This window comes from Pelodiscus sinensis, chromosome 2 (genome assembly GCF_052426305.1).
Source record: "Pelodiscus sinensis isolate ZL-2025 chromosome 2, ASM5242630v1, whole genome shotgun sequence".
Taxonomy (NCBI): domain Eukaryota; kingdom Metazoa; phylum Chordata; order Testudines; family Trionychidae; genus Pelodiscus; species Pelodiscus sinensis.
Genome location: NC_143053.1, coordinates 183,652,477 through 183,671,661, shown reverse-complemented (window position 1 = coordinate 183,671,661; position 19,185 = coordinate 183,652,477). Strand labels below are relative to the sequence as shown.

Below are 19,185 nucleotides of genomic sequence, written 5' to 3'. Positions count from 1 at the left end.
ACCCCGCCCATTCCTTGAAGCCCTGCCCTCTCTATTCTCCTGCTGTCCATCACTTGCTATCCCCAGCCCTTACTTACACACTCTGATAAACAGTTTATTTTTAAATTATGCAATATATAAAATTAAAATCACGTGTTTATAGTTATGAAATAAATGGTCTGTTTATTCATGCTATTTAAATCTAAAATGAAGCATTTATAATTCTACATTTTGTGGGGACAGTTCTGCAGCTAGGGGCAGGGGAGAGGGAACAGGGTGCTGGGAGGGCAGAGGACAGGGTTCTGGGACAGCTCTGTAGCTGGGGACAGGGGAATGGGGTCTGGAGAGCGCGGACAGGGGGTGGGGTGCCAGTGGCAGCAGAGAGTCCCCTGCATCTGCTCCTCCCAGGATTCTTCTCCGCCCCTCCCCCGAAGGGAAGCCAGCACATGCCTCCTCCAGGCCTGACTCTTCCCTCCCGCGCCCCCGCAGCGCAGGGAAACCCTGCGCATGCCTGCCCAGGGGCCAAACCCCCGCGGGAGCCTGCCTTGGGGGCAACCCTCCTCCCCTCCCGCGGCAGGGCCAAACCCCTGCGGGTACCTGCCCCGGGGCCAAATCTCTCTCCCATGGCGCGGCCCAGCCTGGCCTGGCCAACCCCCGCCACCCACTCCACTCCCGTGGGCGCCTGCCAAACCCCCCTCCTGCAGCATGGCGCGGCCCAGCCAAACCCCCGCCCCCCATCCCCTCCCGCAGTGCAGCCAAACCCCGGGGCCAACCCCTGCTCCCGCGGCACAGGGAAACCCCTGCACTCAACTCACCCCTCCGGCACTCCTCCTCCAGGGCCGACGGCCTCTCCCCCAGCACGCAACAGAGCTGTGGGAGGGGAGCAGCCCGCGCACTTCCAGAACCCCTGGAAGTGACATGGGCTTCATACAGGACTTCCGTCTACCCCACGGGAAGCCAGCACTACACAAGAGGTAGGTAGTGGGGCTTCTCGGGAGTGGGGGGGAAAATGGGGGTGCCCGAACGCCTTGCGATCGACCAGTCGATCCCGATCGACGGGTTGGTGACCACAGGTCTATAAGGTCAGAAAAGACCATCTGTGATGTAGTGGGGGTGCTGTCTACTCTGTGACCCGGGATCCCCCTGTGTTGTGATGAGAGATTCTTACTGACTCCCCCAAATGTGTATTAACACAGACACCCAGGCTCAGCCTCCCAGGGAGGGAGACAAAGGAAGAAGGGTGGAGACCAACACCTGGCTGGGGGGCAGGGCTGGAAGAGAGTTTTTTAGTTTGTCTGGAATCATGGAGGAAGCAGCCTGAGCAAGGGGGCTGGGATTTAAGGGCCCAGTCTCCCCCATCTCAAGGGGAACTGAGGCATCACAGGCCTAGCCCTGTAACTGGATTACATCTGTGCTGTGCTGTATCCTGGAGAAGCAATAAACTCCCTCTATTCTACTGGCTGGTGGAGTCTTAGTGCCACTACGGGGGTGCAGGAGATGGGGAAACCCCAATATGCCGTCACACCATCATGATCATTTAGTTTGACCTAATGCATGTTGCCGGCCACAGAACCCCTCCCAGTTCTGAAACAGACCCCTAATCTCTGGCGGAGTTTAATGAAGTCCCTTAAACATTGAATAGTTCAAGTTGGAAATGATTCACCATTTATACTGCTTTAAACTTGCAAGTGATCCATGCCCCATGCTGCAGATGAAAGTGAGAAACCCTCAGAGTCTCAGCCAATATAACCTGTGGTGGAAAAGAACTGTTCCCCCAAAGATGGTGATCAATTAGACTCTGAGCATGAGGCTAAGACCCACCAGACAGATACTTGGAGAGGGCTCCGAGTTACTACATAGAATTCTTTCTATCTAGTGTCCTGTCTCCAGCATTTGGAGATATTTGCCACTGACGTTCATTAACAGGCAATCCCATCATACCATCCCCTCTGTAAACTTATCCAGCTCTGTCTGAAAGCCAGTTATGTGGCTTTTATTTGTTCCCCTTAGAAAGCTGTTCTAGAACTTCACTTCTCTAGTATGTGATTTTGAACCTAAATATGTTGGCCAGTTTACAGCCACTTGTTCTAATGTCCACACTAGCACTCAACTCCTCTTCCTGGTATTTATCCCTCTGATATATTTACAAAGAGTTATCCTATCCCCCCTTATTGCCTTTACCTTAGGCTAAACAAAGCTCCTCAATTCTTCTCATAAAGTAAGTTTTCTGTTCCTCGGATCATTCTAGTCGCCCTTCTTTGCACCTGTTTGAGTTTGAATGAATCTTTCTTTAACATACAATTCTTGCACACAGTGTTCCTGATGAAGTATCATCAGTGCCCTGTACAATGGTAATAAACCTTCCCTGTCTACACTTGAAATGCTTCAGCTCATGCATCCTAAAACTGTTAGCCTTTTTTCACTGTCACATCACATTGACAGCTCATTGTCTGTCTGCCTCTGATCAATCACACACAACCCAATTTTTTTTCCTTCCCTGTTTCCAGTTGATATATTCCCAACTAATAACAAATTCTGATTGTTAGTGCAAAGTTTTGGATTTAAGGACTATGAAATTTTATCCCATTTCTATTACTCTAGTTGATCCCTGAGGAACTCCACGAACTTATTTCCAGACGGACAGTTTACCTTTCAGTATATGTTATAGTCAACCCTTTAACCGGTTCCTTATCCATTTTTAAATTCTCCTATTCATCCCAATCTTCTCTAATTTAACTAATTTCCCTTGTGGAACTGTACCAAATACCTTACTGAAATCCAGGTAGATTATATCTACTGCATTTCCTTTGTCTAAAAACCACCCATTATCTCCTTGAAGCTGATGGAGTTGCTCTGGCATGATCTACCTTTTGTAAAATCTATGCTGTATTTTTATCCCAATTGCCCCACACCTTTTGTTCTTGACTATTTTCTATTTCTTGGAACAAATTTTGACTTTGCATACAATTGAGGTCACATTAACAGACCAGTAGTTTCCTGGCTCACTTTCTTCCCTTACTTCAATAGGAACTATGTTAGTAATTCTCCAGTCATAGGGTCTAATGCTCAAATTTACAGATTAATTAAAAATCCTTGCTATTGGGCTTTCAATTTCTTGTGCCAGTTCTTTTAATAGTCTTAGATTATCTCCTCTGTCTTCAAGATTTAGTCTCATTAAGCTGTTTGCATTTGACTTCCACTTCAGATGTGGTAACTCTTTACTTCCTTATCCTCCGGTAGAATTTTATATAGCATCACTACACGTTTTAACAATGATATTCAGATTGACTTTTCAAATAACACCACATTGTTCAAAATTTCAGTCTTGTGAAATGACCACAATAGTACAGATTGTTACAGCATTTGATAATTAAATACAACTTGAATTTCTCACATTGCTCATCACACTTCATCACAGTTCTACATGCTTGAAGCCCAGAGGTACAATGACGTGAAAACGGGCTCTCGGATGATGACAGAGCTTGTCTTGCTGTAAACAGAACTTCCTTATCAGAAACTCCAACATGACTCAGGCCTTTCATAAAAATGTACCTTTTCATAAGAATAATAAAACCCTGCCACCATAGTCTATTCTTAACTTTCACATGTCTTCAAAGATCAAGTGAAGAAAAGACCCAAAGAATTGTGTGTGGGACATGGAAGGACTTGTCACAGTCATGGATTTCAACTAATGTAAAGAGCTAAGACAACTCAACTGTGATTTATTTATTTATTTTTTTAAAGCCCTGAAACTTACAAACTGACTTCCAGTTGGCCTGGTGTGAGGTTTTTTTCCCCCCTTCGTTGTGAAATGGAGGTCCTATTCTACATCTGTAGGGTACTTTATCAGAGATTGTGCACAATGTGCATATCCAGATGTCCTCTTGTAGCTAAGCTCAGTGTCAGGGTTCATCAAGATTCTGAGAGAGTTCTGATACAGATGGCTAACTTTCCATATAGCACAGACACCTGCAAACACCAAAAATGTTTAACATTATGTTGGTAATTTCCTATAGCAAATTGAGTGTAGGGGTATGACACAAACACTCAATGCCAGAAATCAGCTTTTGAAATCTGATCTTAAAGTGACCAATATGAATATAATAATAATAGTATCAATATTATCATCTCAGATTTGGGTGACTTTAAAGTGAACTGCAAACATGAAAAGCTTCTCCCATATTTGTACATTTTATTGCCAATTTTTGAAATCGGCAAACTGGGACACCTTTTACTACTGACATAAAGGACCTCACCTAGTCCTGATTTATAAGGGACAATGGGAAACTGAAGTTTTTTTTTCAGCAAAATATTAATAGGCAGCTGAAATTACACATTTCTATAGAATGTCCCCACTAACTAGATGGTAGAGAAGATTCAAAATTGCTTGTAATTAAGCATGAGTCTTTTAATATTAAATTACGACTTTCACCCCATCACCTCCTGGTTTGATGAAGATAGTCAAGAATGCAACTGATATACAAGTTTTATGTGATACAGATACAAGATCACATATGCAACCTGTGCATCTGCCATAAATACATGCTAGAATTAGTTTTGTGAAACCAAGAAATAGCAGACTTCAAAAGAAGGGTGGGTATGTGCACACAATAGTCTTATTCTTTGCCCTCTCTTTAGCCAAACTCCATAGCCACAGTAGCTCAAATTAAGAATAAAATCTTGCTTTCATCCATTTTCACTTTAGCATTTCTTGTTAACTTAAAACTACTGGTCTTAAGAGTGTACTTTTTACAGAAATGAAGACCATAGCAACATGCCACTTAATCTCTTCTCACTTTAATGTCTGACTTTAAATAGATCACATCTAAAAGTGGTGGGAGAACCTCTACGGGAAAAAATATATTTCTATTTCAGTGTGAGTAGAAGTTCTTTTTTTATAATATAGAATGTGAATTGTCCTACATGAGAAGTTCAGACTAGATCTCTTGCCAAGAAAACTACAGCATGTTTTCACTACTAGATTAAAATTTTGGCTGAGTCTGAATTAAATTATAGAAACATGCCCATCACTTCAAAGAACGCCTTGCTGAAATTAGCATTTTTTTTTGCCCGGAACAGAAATCTAAGATCTATTCATTAACTTCTTATAATGTACATCTTTCTCACCCCAATGTAAGACCAGAGCAGGAATCCTGTAAATTGTCTTAAGTGAGACAGGTGGCTTTCTTTTTTTAATATATGAAACATTAATAAAATTCTTGGCATGTTATCTTGGAAATGATTGAAACTCAACTGTAATACTATCACTAATTACTTTCATCTTATTTCATAGCCTCATTGCTGGAATATTTTTATGCTTTGCCAGATACTTCACCATACTGTAACTGAAACCTTTTAATAACACTGCGCTCTTCTTCTTTGTTCCTTAAATTTAAAAGGAAAGTATAATCCATAATCATCCTCTTAGCCATAGATATTACTGCACAATGGAACTGGTAGTCACCTTTTTCCCAGCACCAATAGTACTACATCATGGCTTTAACCAATGATTGGTCCTGAAAGTGAGTGAGGCAGTACCACAGCAGGAGCCTCCAGAAGGCATTGTGGCTGTCTCAGCTGGGAGTCCTGGTTGGATTATGGTACAATTCAAGTGTCTATCTTGGGATGGTGTATATCATGCACTCTTCCCTCCTCTCTCTCCAGTTTGGCTAGCTCTGTTAGCTATTTCTATGAGCAGGACTGTGACTTTCCTCTGTGCGTGAACAGAGGTGTTAGAGGCCTATGTACAATAGGGAGAGATGCAACTGTGTAAGAATCTGCACTTGAGAACCCAACTTGAACAAGGACAGCTGAGAACATATCAACCACAGCTGAAGATCCTTTCTTGGGCTAATGTAGAGGAAGAGCAGGCTGGCTGGAAAATCTGCACTTGGATCTTTGACTTAACCCAAAACAGTCTGCTCAAGGAGAGCATTGGTTGGGTGTGATCTGAATTTGGCTTGTTTCTTGATATCTTAGTGATAAACACTTCAAATCCACAGGTGAGCTAGAATATAAAATGTAATAGTGTTTTATAACTTGAAAATGTCCAGAATTTTAAACTGTACATAGTAACTTCCCATGAGTAAAACAGTCCTCAGCAAGCTTCATTCTAATAATTCCTCAACATCCATTATATTTAAACAAATCCATCTTTAAAAGCAAAATGCAGGACAATGTAGCACTTTAAAGACTAACAAGATGGTTTATTAGATGATGAGCTTTCGTGGGCCAGACCCACTTCCTCAGATCAAATAGTGGAAGAAAGTAGTCACAACCATATATACCAAAGGATACAATTAAAAAAAATGAACAAATATGAAAAGGACAAATCACATTGCAGGACAGAAGGGGGATGCGGGGGGGTGGGAAGGGGGAGGAAGGAAGGTAAGTGTCTGTGAATTGCTGATATTAAAGGTAGGGAGAGTGGGATGTTTGTGAGTTAATGGTATTACAGGTGATAATTGGGGAAACTGTCTTGGTAATGGGTGAGAAAGTTCAAAGACTTGTTAAGTCCTTGTTGGCAAGTGTCGAATTTTAACATGAATGACAGTTCAGAGGATTCCCTTTCAAGTGCAGATGTAAAAGGTCTTTGTAGCAGAATGCAGGTGGCTAAGTGTCCTTTCTGGTTAAAGTGGCAAGAAACTGTTTTCTCTTTGTGATCTTGTCTGATATCTGTTTTGTGGGCATTAATCCTTTGGCGAAGTGTCTGAGATGTTTGTCCAATGTACATAGCAGACGGACACTTTCGGCACATAATAGCATAGATTATATTTCTGGATGCGCAGGAATATGTGTTCTTGATCTTATAACTCACTTGGTTAGGTCCAATAATGGTATCAGCAGAATGAATATGTGGACAAAGCTGGCAACGGGGTTTGTTGCAAGGGAAGGTACCAGGGTTGGTATTAGTGTGGTATGTCCTGTGGTGGTTGGTAAGAATCATCTTGAGGTTAGGTGGTTGTCTATAGGAGACTATGGGTCTGTCTCCCAGAGCCTCTTTGAGTATGGTATCCTGTTCCAATATAGGCTGTAGTTTATTGATAATGTGTTGGACAGGTTTAAGTTGGGGGTTGTAGGTGATGACAAGTGGTGTTCTATTGTTGGTTTTCTTGGGTCTGTCTTGAAGTAGATGGTTTCTAGGTATTCGTCTGGCTCTTTCAATTTGCTTTTTTATTTCTCTGGGTGGGTAGTTGAGATTTATAAATGCTTGGTAGAGATCCTGAAGCTTCTGGTCTCTGTCAGTGGGGTTAGAGCAGATGCGGTTGTATCGAAGGGCTTGGCTATAGACGATGGATCGTGTGGTGTGTTCTGGATGGGAGCTGGATGCATGTAGGTAACTGTATGAGTCGGTGGGTTTTCTGTAGAGAGTGGTGTCTAATTTTCCATTGTTGATTTGTACGGTGGTGTCCAGGAAGTGGATCTCTCGTGTAGAATGGTCCAGGCTGAGGTTGATGGTGGGGTGTAGGTTGTTGAAATCTCTGTGGAATATCTCCAGTGTTTCTTGGCCATGTGTCCAGATCATAAAGATGTCATCGATGTACCGTAGGTAGAGGAGGGGTGAAAGGGGACGGGAGTTGAGGAAACGTTGTTCTAGGTCAGCCATAAAGATGTTAGCATACTGTGGGGCCATGCGTGTACCCATGGCTGTGCCGCTGATCTGGAGGTATAAGTTGTTCTCAAACTGGAAATAATTGTGGGTGAGAACAAAGTTACATAGGTCTGCTATCAGGTTGGCAGTAGTGTCCTCTGGGATAGTGTTTCTAATTGCTTGTAATCCATCTTCATGTGGGATGTTGGTATATAGAGCTTCTACATCCATGGTGGCAAGGATGGTATTATTGGGGAGGTTATCGATGTTTTGTAGTTTCCTTAGGAAGTCAGTAGTGTCTCGGAGATAGCTGGGGGTATTGGTTACGAAGGGTTTGAGAAGAGTGTCTACATAGCTGGATAGACCAGTAGTGAGCGTGCCAATACCAGAGATGATGGGACGTCCGGGGTGCCCAGGTTTATGGATCTTGGGAAGTAGATAGAACAATCCTGGTCGGGGGTCAGAAGGTGATTCTGTGAGGATTTGTTCCCGAGTAGCTGTGGGGAGGCTTTTAAGGAGACAGTGTAGTTTCTTTTGGTAGTCCAAGGTGGGGTCAGAGGGGAGAGGTTTGTAAAATGTGGTGTTCTTTTCATATTTGTTCATTTTTTTTAATTGTATCCTTTGGTATATATGGTTGTGACTACTTTCTTCCACTATTTGATCTGAGGAAGTGGGTCTGGCCCACGAAAGCTCATCATCTAATAAACCATCTTGTTAGTCTTTAAAGTGCTACATTGTCCTGCATTTTGCTTCAACTGCCCCAGACTAACACGGCTACATTTCTATCTTTAAAAGGATGTAGAGTTTGGGGATGGGGAGAGATTTGTTTGGATTTTTACCTAGAAGGAAAGGCGAAAACGTTTCAGAATATTTTAGTCAAAATATAAGTAAAATGAGATTTTCTTTAAAATGCAGTATCAACATAAAACCACAAAAATCAATAGTTTAATAAATGTTCTGATTCTTTATTCAGATCAAAGATTTCTCTAACACCCCTGGGTGGTATGGAATTTTTTTCTGCATCATTTATCTGAAAAGAGTTTAGTTGTGTAGCTTGAAGATCTTGTAGTTTTGCCTTTCATATTCCAATTAGCAATTAATCACCTTCATTTTCCTGACATTTTGGTTGGAATTCAAGCAAAATAGAAAATATTACTCCTTTAATTTTCAGACTGGTGTTCTATTACAAATACAGTTCAAAAATTGCATGTGGCTGATTACTACCAAGGAAAAGATTCTTTTTTAAAAGAGAACTACTAAATTCTATGTTTGTTCTGATTTCTGGTGTTTATCTTCAGGCTTGTAAGTATCTATCCTAACAATGTCCTGTTTGACAAATAGCTCCTACTAAAACCAAGGCTTTTCAGCAGAATCTAAAATTAACAAGTGACACTTTGGTTTGTGTAACAGGCTCAGACAACTAAAAACTGTTGCAGTGAGAGTTACACTATGATTGTCTAGAAATGTTGGAACCAAACTAGTCACAATCTATTTTAAAGAATGCTTAGAATTCAGATGATCTCACCAAATTAATAGTGTACGTTCAGTCAGACTAAACCCTGAAGCCCCGTGGCTTAAAATTGTAAACAGTTTTCATATTGTCATATTGGAAAGCAAGTTTTTGTGGTAGTGGCTGTAAATATTAGCAAAAGCTAAAGGGCTGCCATTGACTTTTAATCTTTAGCCAGAAAAATGTTAAGAATTTCTGTAAACTTTGCCTTAAAATAGCTATTGGAGTAGCTTTCACAAATTAAATGCCAGTTTGTTCACTAAATGGACTTTGCATTAATTTATGTATTTGGAAAATTTAATTCTGACCATTTATGCTAGCTCTGTTCTTCTTTTGTCTAGCTCACTATGGTTCCTTGACTATTGTTGACCATAACAATGAGAAGAGATGAACATGGGGGTGCACATGTGCAAAAAGCATGAGATTGTGCAAAATGTTTACTTGCTATGTTGCTATTTTCACACCTTTCTACTCGGGAACTGTAGTAGAATGCTCAATTTTACACAAGTCACTAAAATCTGTGTTGGTGATTCACTGTTACAATGTAGTGTACAATGCTAGTGTTTTGGGGTACTTTGCAGTGGCATCCCTAAACTCTACAAGCTCACTTTCTGACCATATAGACCATCTGTCTTGGCAACTCTTTTGGGCAGAGCCTGAAATCCTACATTGTATATCTTTGAAACCACTAACTTACCTTCTTTTAGGGGAGAAAAAGGAACATGTATTTTTCTTATCTCATAGTAGGTTAAATCAGCACTTGTGTACTTCCTTTCCCCCGTAAACAGTTGCAAATATATCTGCATATAAACAAAATCTTCAGTTTTAAATGCTGGTTTATTTTTAATTCTTGATCTTGCCTAGCTGACAACTTCAGAAAGCCATACTAATGTGAGTTGAGACTTAATTTTAACCTTTGTAATGTGATTGCTGTAAACACCACTTATGAACTGACAGATTGATCTTTGGTTCCCTGTTCTCTTGTTGAAGACTGACCGCCTGTCACTTCAGCTTTATTTATGACAGGCCATCAAAGATGTATGACCATTCTTTTATATTTCTTTGAAAACCAGGTGTCAAGCCTGCATTAGGATGCACAGATCACACTTTGACCCTGCATGTCAAAACACATCATATAGTTACTACAAAATTTTTTCAAATGATTTTATTTAAAAGATCTACCCTTGATGCTCAGCACTTTCATTGGCATCCCAAAGGATGCCCTCCATCATGTTGAGGTCTAGAATCATAGAATACTATAACTGGAAGGGACTTCAAGAGATCACATCCAGTCCCCTGAACTCTTGTTAAGAAGAGCATGTGGTTGGGGTTTTTTGTTTTTTTTTTTTTTGTTCCCTTTTTAATGGGAAAGGTTGGGAGGTTTTTTTTTTTAAGTAAGATTATCATGGAGTTGGACAACTGGTTTACAATGTCTAGGTTTTTCTGTCATTCAGATATGTTCCTCTTTCTGGTGTTGGCTTTCATGCACTAGATTAGGAGGCCTCCAACTAGCATATGTAACTTTAATGCATCAGCAATTCAGTATGTGCTACTGGTGTTCATAAATTGTGTGACAGATTAGTGAAGAATACCATAAGTAGCAAAGGAGATTTAATTGGGATTTGGTTACTGGAAGTTGGTAGGCTAGAATTCAAATACAGCCGGTCCCCGAGTTGCGAACAGTCGACCTATGACCATTCGCAGTTAAGAACAAAGCTGTTGTAAATGGCGGACCCCGAGTTACGAACGCAATCCGCGCTTACGAACAGCGCAGTTGCATGTAACTCTATGGGGTCTGACTTACGAACGAACTGAGTTATGACCAATTGCTTGGTCCGTAACTGGTTCGTAAGTCAGGAAGAGGCTGTATTGGGTTTGTTGATAAATTGCAGTCAATTGTTCAAATACACTTTTGTCTTGTTATGAAATATACTCAAGACCAAATAACCTGTCAGTCAAATGTATTAGGGTATAAGAAAAAAGTTTATATAATACTTTTTTAGAGACTGGCAATAGTGTACAGTTTGGTAAATTTACCTTTTTTTGCAGGTGTGCTCACCAAATTACACACTTTGATAAGGTCACTTTAATCCTTGTCTCCTGTAAAAATGAGGATAATGATGCTTACCTTCTCTGCAAAATGTTTTGAGATCTATTGATTAAAAGTACTACATAATACCTAGCTCTTAAAACATTATTGAGATTGTAATGGGCAGGGACAGATCGCCCTATGTACTGTGCCTAACATGAAAGATTTTAATCTCAGCTGGAGTCTCTCTGTGTTCCTCCTAAATGAGGCAGACAATATCCAGCTCTCAGCCTCCTTATCTGTCATGTAGATAATGTTCTCTGGCAACTTCGAGAACCAGCATCTCTGATACCAAAATACACTAGCAAAGAGCTAAGGCTGCTGGAGCAGACTGCTAGGAAAGGCGGCGTCTCTGGTAAAAACGACTTTAGCAGGGGCTCGGGGGTGGAGGAAAGGTGGCTGGTGGAGCATGAAGAATGGAGGCGTTCACGGCTGGGTGGGAGGGAGCTGCAAAGCCTGGCACGGGCTTGCGAATAGGGGTGCTGCTCTGTGGCTCCTGAGGGGTGGGGATGAGCAATCAGCTGTGCGGGGAGCTGGGCGGAGGGCGCGCTGGGTTGAAAGAGTGGGGAGGGTGGACATAGGACGGTGACTGTCTCTGGGGCATGATTGACAGGCATGCTCAATGCGTGGGGGGGGGGGTCTATGCCCGCTAGGGGGCACACGCGGGGGTCGGTCTCGGGGTCAAGGCGGGCGGGGACGATGAGGAGGAGAAAGCGGGGTGCTGTAAAAGGAGTGGCTGGCGCGCGGGCTCCTTGGAGGGGCTGGCGAGGCGCGCGGGCGCTGTCCCAAGGCCGTTGGCTGCAGCAGGGTCCAGCAACCCTGAGACACAGGGGTGGGGTGGTAGCGGCGCGCGCGCGCGCCTGTGCGCGCTCCCGGCCGCGGGGAGCAGCCCAGAGGAGGCGGTGGCGGCTCTCAGGCGCATGCCCGCCCCGCGCTCTGTCTGCGCGACAGGCTCTTCCGCTCCCGGCCCCGCGGGTAGCGGAAGTGGATCGAGCGCCCGGGGAGCGGGGATGCGTCTGTGCCGCGGCTCGGAGCCCGAGCAGTGAGAAGTGGCGGGGGGCGGAGGAACCTGCGCCAGAGGCGTCACGGGTGAGCGGCGGCGGCGGGGGCAGAGGGGGCAGCTCAAGGGACCGAGCCCCCCCCCACTCTGGGGCAGGGGACGAGGGTGGTCACAGGTCAGAGCCCCGCCCAAGCCCCCCCGTGCCTCTGACACCGCGTCACCGGCGCGGCGCGGCGCGGCGGGCGGGCGGGGGGGGGGGGAGCAGGTTCTCGGTGGCGGGGCGGCAGGGCGAGGATGATGGTGGGGGGGGATTGGGGGGGTTAGCTATGGAGCTGCTGGGACCTGGTGTAACGAAACGCGTCCTGTGCTCTTTGCTGGGGCGACTTCTGTGCTGCCTTGGTTGCTGGGTCTCCCTGTTCGGCGTGGCTGCTGGATAACTAATCCGCCCATGGCAGCGGCCAGCCAGCTCGCCCTGTGAGCCGTGTCCGTCTCGGCGCGGGCTGTGTGGATACGAGAGCGAAAGGAACCGGAGCTCCGCTTTTCCTTTTGCTCTAGCGTCCGTTTCTCTTGCAGATGTTGCTGCAGGTGGGGGCAATGGGAGCGGTGTAAGTGCCTGGGATCCTGGGGCGGCTCCCTCTTCTCCTGTGTGCCAGCTCCAGTGCTGCTGTTGCTAAAGTCTTTGTAACTAACAACTCAAGTGCAGTTTCGATGGAAAATGAAGGTAAAACTCTCATCAGAGTCATTGGCTTCATTGGAGCCCAGAGAGGGGCTTTTTTTTTTTTGGCATGTGATTTAGTGGTCCTAATTCATTCAGCTGTGTGTATACCACCCCAGGATTTACAGTGTTGCTTTGCCGTGCTCATCTAATAGCTGAGGTTTTATGTGTTGCTCCTCTTATTCTGAAATCCTACCTTACACATCATAGGACTATCATCTATGAGGCAAGATATGTGTTGAACATAATTGTGGTGCGAGCTCTCGTTTTGTCTTCTGCAAAATATATTGAAATAAATTCACCTCCTGAATGTCTTAACAGTAAGTAGGTATTTGTGCTCTTATTGACACTGGAAATTGCACCTTGTTGCTTTGAAAATAATGAATTAAATATGTATCCTAAAACTAGTGAATTCTTTAATGGGTGGCTATTTAGATTCCCTGCTCTTTTGTTGAAATAAAAAGAGAAAGCTAATATGAAATTGAAAGGTGGTTAATACTATTTTTTCCCTTTTAAGTTGCACAATTTTAGTTCCGTAGAGTAAACCTATTAACTTTTGTAGTGGCTTATTCACAATATGAAGTTTTTCAACTGCCTTTTCCTGATTTTAACAGATGGAATGGTGTTCTGATGAGATTCTTCATAATCCTATTCTGAGTATCTAAATATCATACACAAAGATATATAACGTGTAGATCTAAAAAGTCAAAACAGATGGCTTTGTTTCCATACCATTTGGCTCCCTGCCACTTCTTTTTATGTAGGATTTCTAGGTGTTCCTTCCAGTAATATAACCACTAAGAATAGTGCATAGATATCACAGTCCAGTGACTTCTCCTACCAAGCCTTTTTTATAGTGTGAACACTCTATGTATATTTGTACATAGCAGGCTGATCCTAGAATCTCTAGAGCAGTATGGTTGTGGCCCCTGAAACAATGACATCTCCCCTCACCCTGGGCTAAGACTCCCGTTCTCTGTTATACATTGACAAATTCAGTCTGTCAAAACTTGTCAGTGAGGTCTGCATCCATTGCACACTTTGGATAATAATGCTTGTGGTTTAGGAGTTCCCTAGCTTCAGTTGAATTTTTTCTGACTTGTACAGGTTGTGATTCTAGAGAAATTGTTTACTTAGCTTTAAATACAGGCAGTCCCTGGGTTACGTACAAGATAGGGACTGTAGGTTTGTTCTTAAGTTGAATCTGTATGTAAGTCGGAACTGGCGTCCAGATTCAGCCGCTGCTGAAACTGACCGCCAGTTCTGACTTACATACAGATTCAACTTAAGAACCCCAAGCGTCCCCAAGTTAGCTGCTGCTGAAACTGATCAGCGGCTGATTCCAGGAAGCCCGGGGCAGAGCAACTCTGCCTCGGGCTTCCTGTAGTCAGCGCTGGTCAGTTTCAGCAGCGGCTGAATCAGGACGCCTGGGGCAGAGCAGCTGGGGTGCTGCCGGGTTGGTCCAGTAGTGCCCAGAGCGGCGCCGCAGGACCAACCGGCAGCGTCCCAGCTACTCTGCCCCAGGGTCCACAACAAAAGTCTGGTCTGCTGGAGGGGGGGGGGCACACTAGCTGCGCCCCCCCTCCCCCAGCAGACCAGGGATACGAGGAGCAAAGCCGCAGCGGGGTGCCGCGCCTCTGAGGCTTTGCTCTGGCAAAGCCTCAGAGGCGCGGGACCCCGCCGCGGCTGCAGCTTTGCTCCCAGTGTCCCTGGTCTGCTGGGGACGGTCCCCAGCAGACCAGGGGCACCGGGAGCAGCTTTTCTCGCCCCGGAGGTCGAGGTGGCGGGACCGCTGCCTGCGAGCTCCGGGGCGAGAGAGCCCCGTTCGTAAGTGCAGATCTGACGTAAGTCGGATCCGCGTAAGTCAGGGACTGCCTGTAGAAGTAACTCCAAAATCAAGATGAATTCTACTCACAATAGAATGGGTTTATGAGAATGTTATGCTAGACATTTTTTCTTCCACATTTTTGAACTGTATGTAGTTAGTCTCTCTTTATTTGTGTAAGTCAGGGTGGCTAATGTGGTTCTTTAGTAGTTTAATATGTGGCTTCTTGAAAAGGTGTCGACTCTGGGGCTGGAGCTACAGGTGCCAACTTTCCAATGTGCTTGGAGGTGTTTACTGCTCAATCCCTTGGACCCAGGGGTAGCCAACCTGTGGCTCTCGAGATGCATGCGGCTTTTTGATTTAAAAAATTGTGGCTCCTGCTGATTCTGAGCCACGCACCTAGACTGCTCACAGCCGGGCGCTCTGTGCATGGCGCCCCAGCGCGTGCTCACGGCCGGCCGCTCTGCGCACTGTCCCCCAGTGCCTGGAGGGAAAAGCGCGTGGTGGTAGTGGCGGCTTCAGGACCCAGGCATTAGGTTAGAGCTGCGGGAGGGAAGGAGGTGCGTGCCTGTGGGGGAGGGAAGGGAGATGGGGCGGGGCTGAAGCACCTTAAACTCAGTCTTCATGGATGCAGAATAAGGCAGCCAACACCGATGTCCTATTTAAATTCCAGGGCAAAGAATCAGCATGTATCTGGTTTACACTGTGTTTCTTTAAAGAGAATTCAAAGGCTATTTTTTGCCAGGCTGAAGCAATTATTCTGAGATATTAGTCTCTCCCTTTTTGTTTTTGAACCTCTCATATTTGCAGTGCGGGACAGGCACTTCTGATTGTGCTAATTCTCAGTTCAGTTTTAATTTTAAAAGACTCACAGGACATAATAGGGCAGTAGTGTTAGATTTAAAATACATGCTGGGAATGCTTTTTTTGTGTGTGAGAATATTACTGTATTTTTAAAGGTTTTTCCTTTAATTTGTTTGTTCCTTGTCAAGTTCTCTAAAGATCTGTGGACTAGCTGTGAATTTAAGCAGCTAGAGATTTTTGTATAGATTTTTTTTTTTGACTGAAATATCCTGTAATGTTGTTTTATCACTACATTTTGTGTACTATATATTTATTTTTACCTATCTATATATAGAAAGATATAATACGTTGCTCTTTGAACTCTGTCCACTGCTATTTTGACTCTTCGTCTCCAACTGGTTGGCCACCCCTGCCCTAGACCATCTTCAGGCCCCTCCCTTCTCTCCTCCCCTCCTACCCAAAGCCTCTTGCACTCTGCAAAACAGCTGATCCCTGCAGGCCCTGGAAACACTTATTGGGAGGGCTGCTGGCAGACAGGAGGTGATGGGAACAGAAGGGGGACAGCTAATGGGGGAGTATTACTGAAGTATTACCTGGGTTCTTTGGCAATATATATTGATAAGTTCTTACTCCTTCTGATGCTCAGTTGGCTGTCTCTGACAGCAATGAGGAAAATATTTTATTTTAAGAACAAGATACTGATTGTAGAATCACAGAAAGTTGCAGTGACATACTCGAGAACCACTTGTAGCTTTTTGTTTGTACAAAGTTTTAAAGGTTTTACGGTTAATTTACTTTGAAAACAGAGCTGTGCTTTAACAATTTGAGCAGCAATGAGTTTCTTGTGGAATTGAACTTTTTAATTGTCTAAGGGAGTATTGTACTCTAGTTGCAAAGTAGTAATGTGCAACAGCAAGGAATGCATACTAGAGTTCTTCATGGAACAGACTTCACTTATTGCATTGATTTTTTTTTCTTCTTCTGTAATTTACATTGCAAGCATTTTAATGCAAAGAAATACCTAATTTAAAAATTGGGACTATTAGAGATTGAGTGTAAAAAGATGAAAATAACATGTTACCAGGTGAATGTATAAGTTTAAAAAGTGTTTATCCAGCCTGAATTGTGTATGGTAGAAATAGATACAAAAATTCTAGGCCTTTTTTTGCTTTCTCTACTACACTGTAGAGGACCAAACTAGTCTGACCCTTCTGAACATTAGTTGCGAGAGAGAGGTGATTTCTTAGTCAATTCAGTGCAAGTTAAAAAGATCTATAGGAATAAATGAGTAAAATGTGCAAGCTTAATGATTCCTTTTAATTTAAAATGTGACTTTACTTATGGGGAAGAAAGGAGACATCTTATAGATGAACAGCTGCAACTCTGGTAAATTTAGATACACACTTTCTCTCTGCCATCAATGCTGATTTATTTTCTGGATTTAACTTAAATGCCAAACCTGTTTTGTTCTTGCTGCCAAGATTTCTCATAAGTAATTTAGGTGCTGAGCCTGTAACTAATACAATATCCTTTTACTTTGTGAGGACAGATACATTAAAAGATTGTATAGTGTTTTAAAATTTACTGATGGATAAGTGCTATGTAAGAGGTAGATGTCATTATTAGGTGTAGCATCATTTATACTATATTGTGTCTGCCTTTGGGTTGTGAAAGAAACTGAGACAAAGGCAAGGGAAATGAGTGACATAACTGAGACAAAGAGGTCTGATTTAGAATATATACTGTTCCTTCAAACTAATTTTTTGTAAGTGCAGATAACTTTAACATCCATATTATGAATAGAGAGAACATGTTCAGAGATTGAAGTAATTTGAGCTGGCCATGACATTTATGGAAATGGGACAGTACACAGATAAAGGTAGAATTCTCAACATTTGCAGTGCTCCTGTTCCTCCTTTTAGTCTCCAGAAGGTTGACAGGTTGTTCTGTTATAAGTGTGTATTTTCATTACACATCTGCTATTCCATCCCTTTTCCTCCCCCCACTATTCATTTTGCTATTTTGAGTTTTTTATCTATCTTCTCTCCCGGTCAACACTTTTTGCAGCTCGATACTAGGAATGGCCATATCCTAGTAACTGTACTAGTTATCCCATCTTAAGTAGCACTTAATGTTTTTTCTGGAAGAGACATATGAATAAAGATTACAGTTAGAACTAAATTTGTATTATGTTTGGAAAAATGAATCTAAATATTTTAATAAGGTATTGCTCTGAAACATTGCTACTTTAGGTTTTGAGACTGGGAGAGTGGGTTTTTTAGAGCAGTGACTTTAAATCAGGGGTGGGCAACCTCAGGCCCGGGCGTTGGATGTGGCCTCCGGTTTATCTGGATCTGGCCAAGGCTCCATCTCCCCACCCCCAGCATTGGGGAGCCTCTGCTCGTGCTCAATCCCCCTGCTACCACCCAGCAGGGCTGGGGAAACACAACATCTACTAGCCTGTCCCCCCTCTCCCCCTGGGGTCTTGTGTGTAAAGGGAGTGTGGGGAGTGTCTTTCTCTTCACTTAGGGCCTTTTTTGCTTCTCACTTGTGTGTGGCCCTGGATAGATTTTTCTATGGGTTAGTGGCCCGCAACCCGAAAGGTTCCCCACCCCTGCTTTAAATGGTTCAACTTGAAAGTGAAAATACATTGCTCTTCTAACTTATATTGGCCTTTGCAAACTCAGTTTTGGTAAGCAATGATGTATTAATATGCAGGTATGCTTCTGAGAAGTCAACATGAAATACATTTCCCCATTTATTATTCCCTAATGGGCTGAAGAAACCCCATATTCCTAGAAGCTGGGATTCCCTCTAGTGTTGTCCCAGGACCTTGCTTATGCTTCCATCTTGTCAGCTTCAGTACAAGAATTATTTAAGATGAGGCCTGAGAAGAAGCTCCAACTGTTTTCTAGTCAGTTGGAGGATAAGAGGTGCTCATCTCATATAGTTTTTTACCTAGCTGTGGGAAAAGCACTTTTCCCCCCTTTTTGTTGGAATGATGAGTGAGAGAAACCCATGGATTCTTTTTTGAATCCTAGTACGTGATTTACTTCATAAGCAAATACTTGTTCCTTTGTCATATGCTGTTCAGAATAAAAAGCTTGTTGTGTGTAGAACAATGAAAATTGAGTTTTCCGCCTATGAGATAGTCAGGCTTAGCCACTCTCTCTCATACCTGTTCTTAAATACAGATTCATGATGCATTTTATCAACTCTTTTTTTGCCAGCTAGTCTGTTAAAGAATTTTGACCAAAATCTGCATGTGATGAAACTCTGAATTGTTGCTAACCTACAGGGAGAGGAATGCAGGTTTCTGTGAAACGGCTATTTCTGATTTATTGCTGTAGACTTCAACTTTATTCCCACAATTTTTCACCACTTTACAACAAATTGTAATTTTTTTTTTGGCATGCATAGGCCTTTTGTAGAAATATGGATATGCAGCTAAACCTTAGAGAAGAAAGGTACCCAAGGTTATGTTCCTTTGTCTTTATTAGTTGAACCTCTTCATTCTGTTGACGTCAAACCATAATTTCTGTATTTGGGATTAGTCACTGTATGGATAGTGAAACTGGGGAAGCCATGGGCAAATCACTTTACCTAGCAGGCCAGTGGCAGAGCTGGGAATGGAACCCAACTGTCCTGAGTCCTGGCCAGCTAACTCACTGA

General features: G+C 43.3%; 1 protein-coding gene across 5 annotated transcripts in view; it reads left to right on the top strand.

The window, feature by feature from the left end:
• ATP2C1 (ATPase secretory pathway Ca2+ transporting 1) overlaps positions 1–19,185 on the top strand; it is a 127,283-nt gene that overhangs the window by 25,723 nt on the left and 82,375 nt on the right. The window contains exons 1-2 of one of the 5 annotated variants that reach the window (XM_075921932.2): positions 12,119–12,258; positions 12,743–12,890. The exons of 2 other annotated variants lie outside the window; for them this stretch is intronic. In XM_075921932.2, the coding sequence (XP_075778047.1) occupies positions 12,885–12,890 (6 nt within the window). In that variant the 5' untranslated portion in view covers positions 12,119–12,258; positions 12,743–12,884. Of the gene's footprint in view, positions 1–12,118; positions 12,259–12,742; positions 12,891–13,183; positions 13,205–19,185 lie in introns of those variants that run through there. 2 more of the 5 variants (XM_075921933.2, XM_025181914.3) reach the window with 2 other exon arrangements.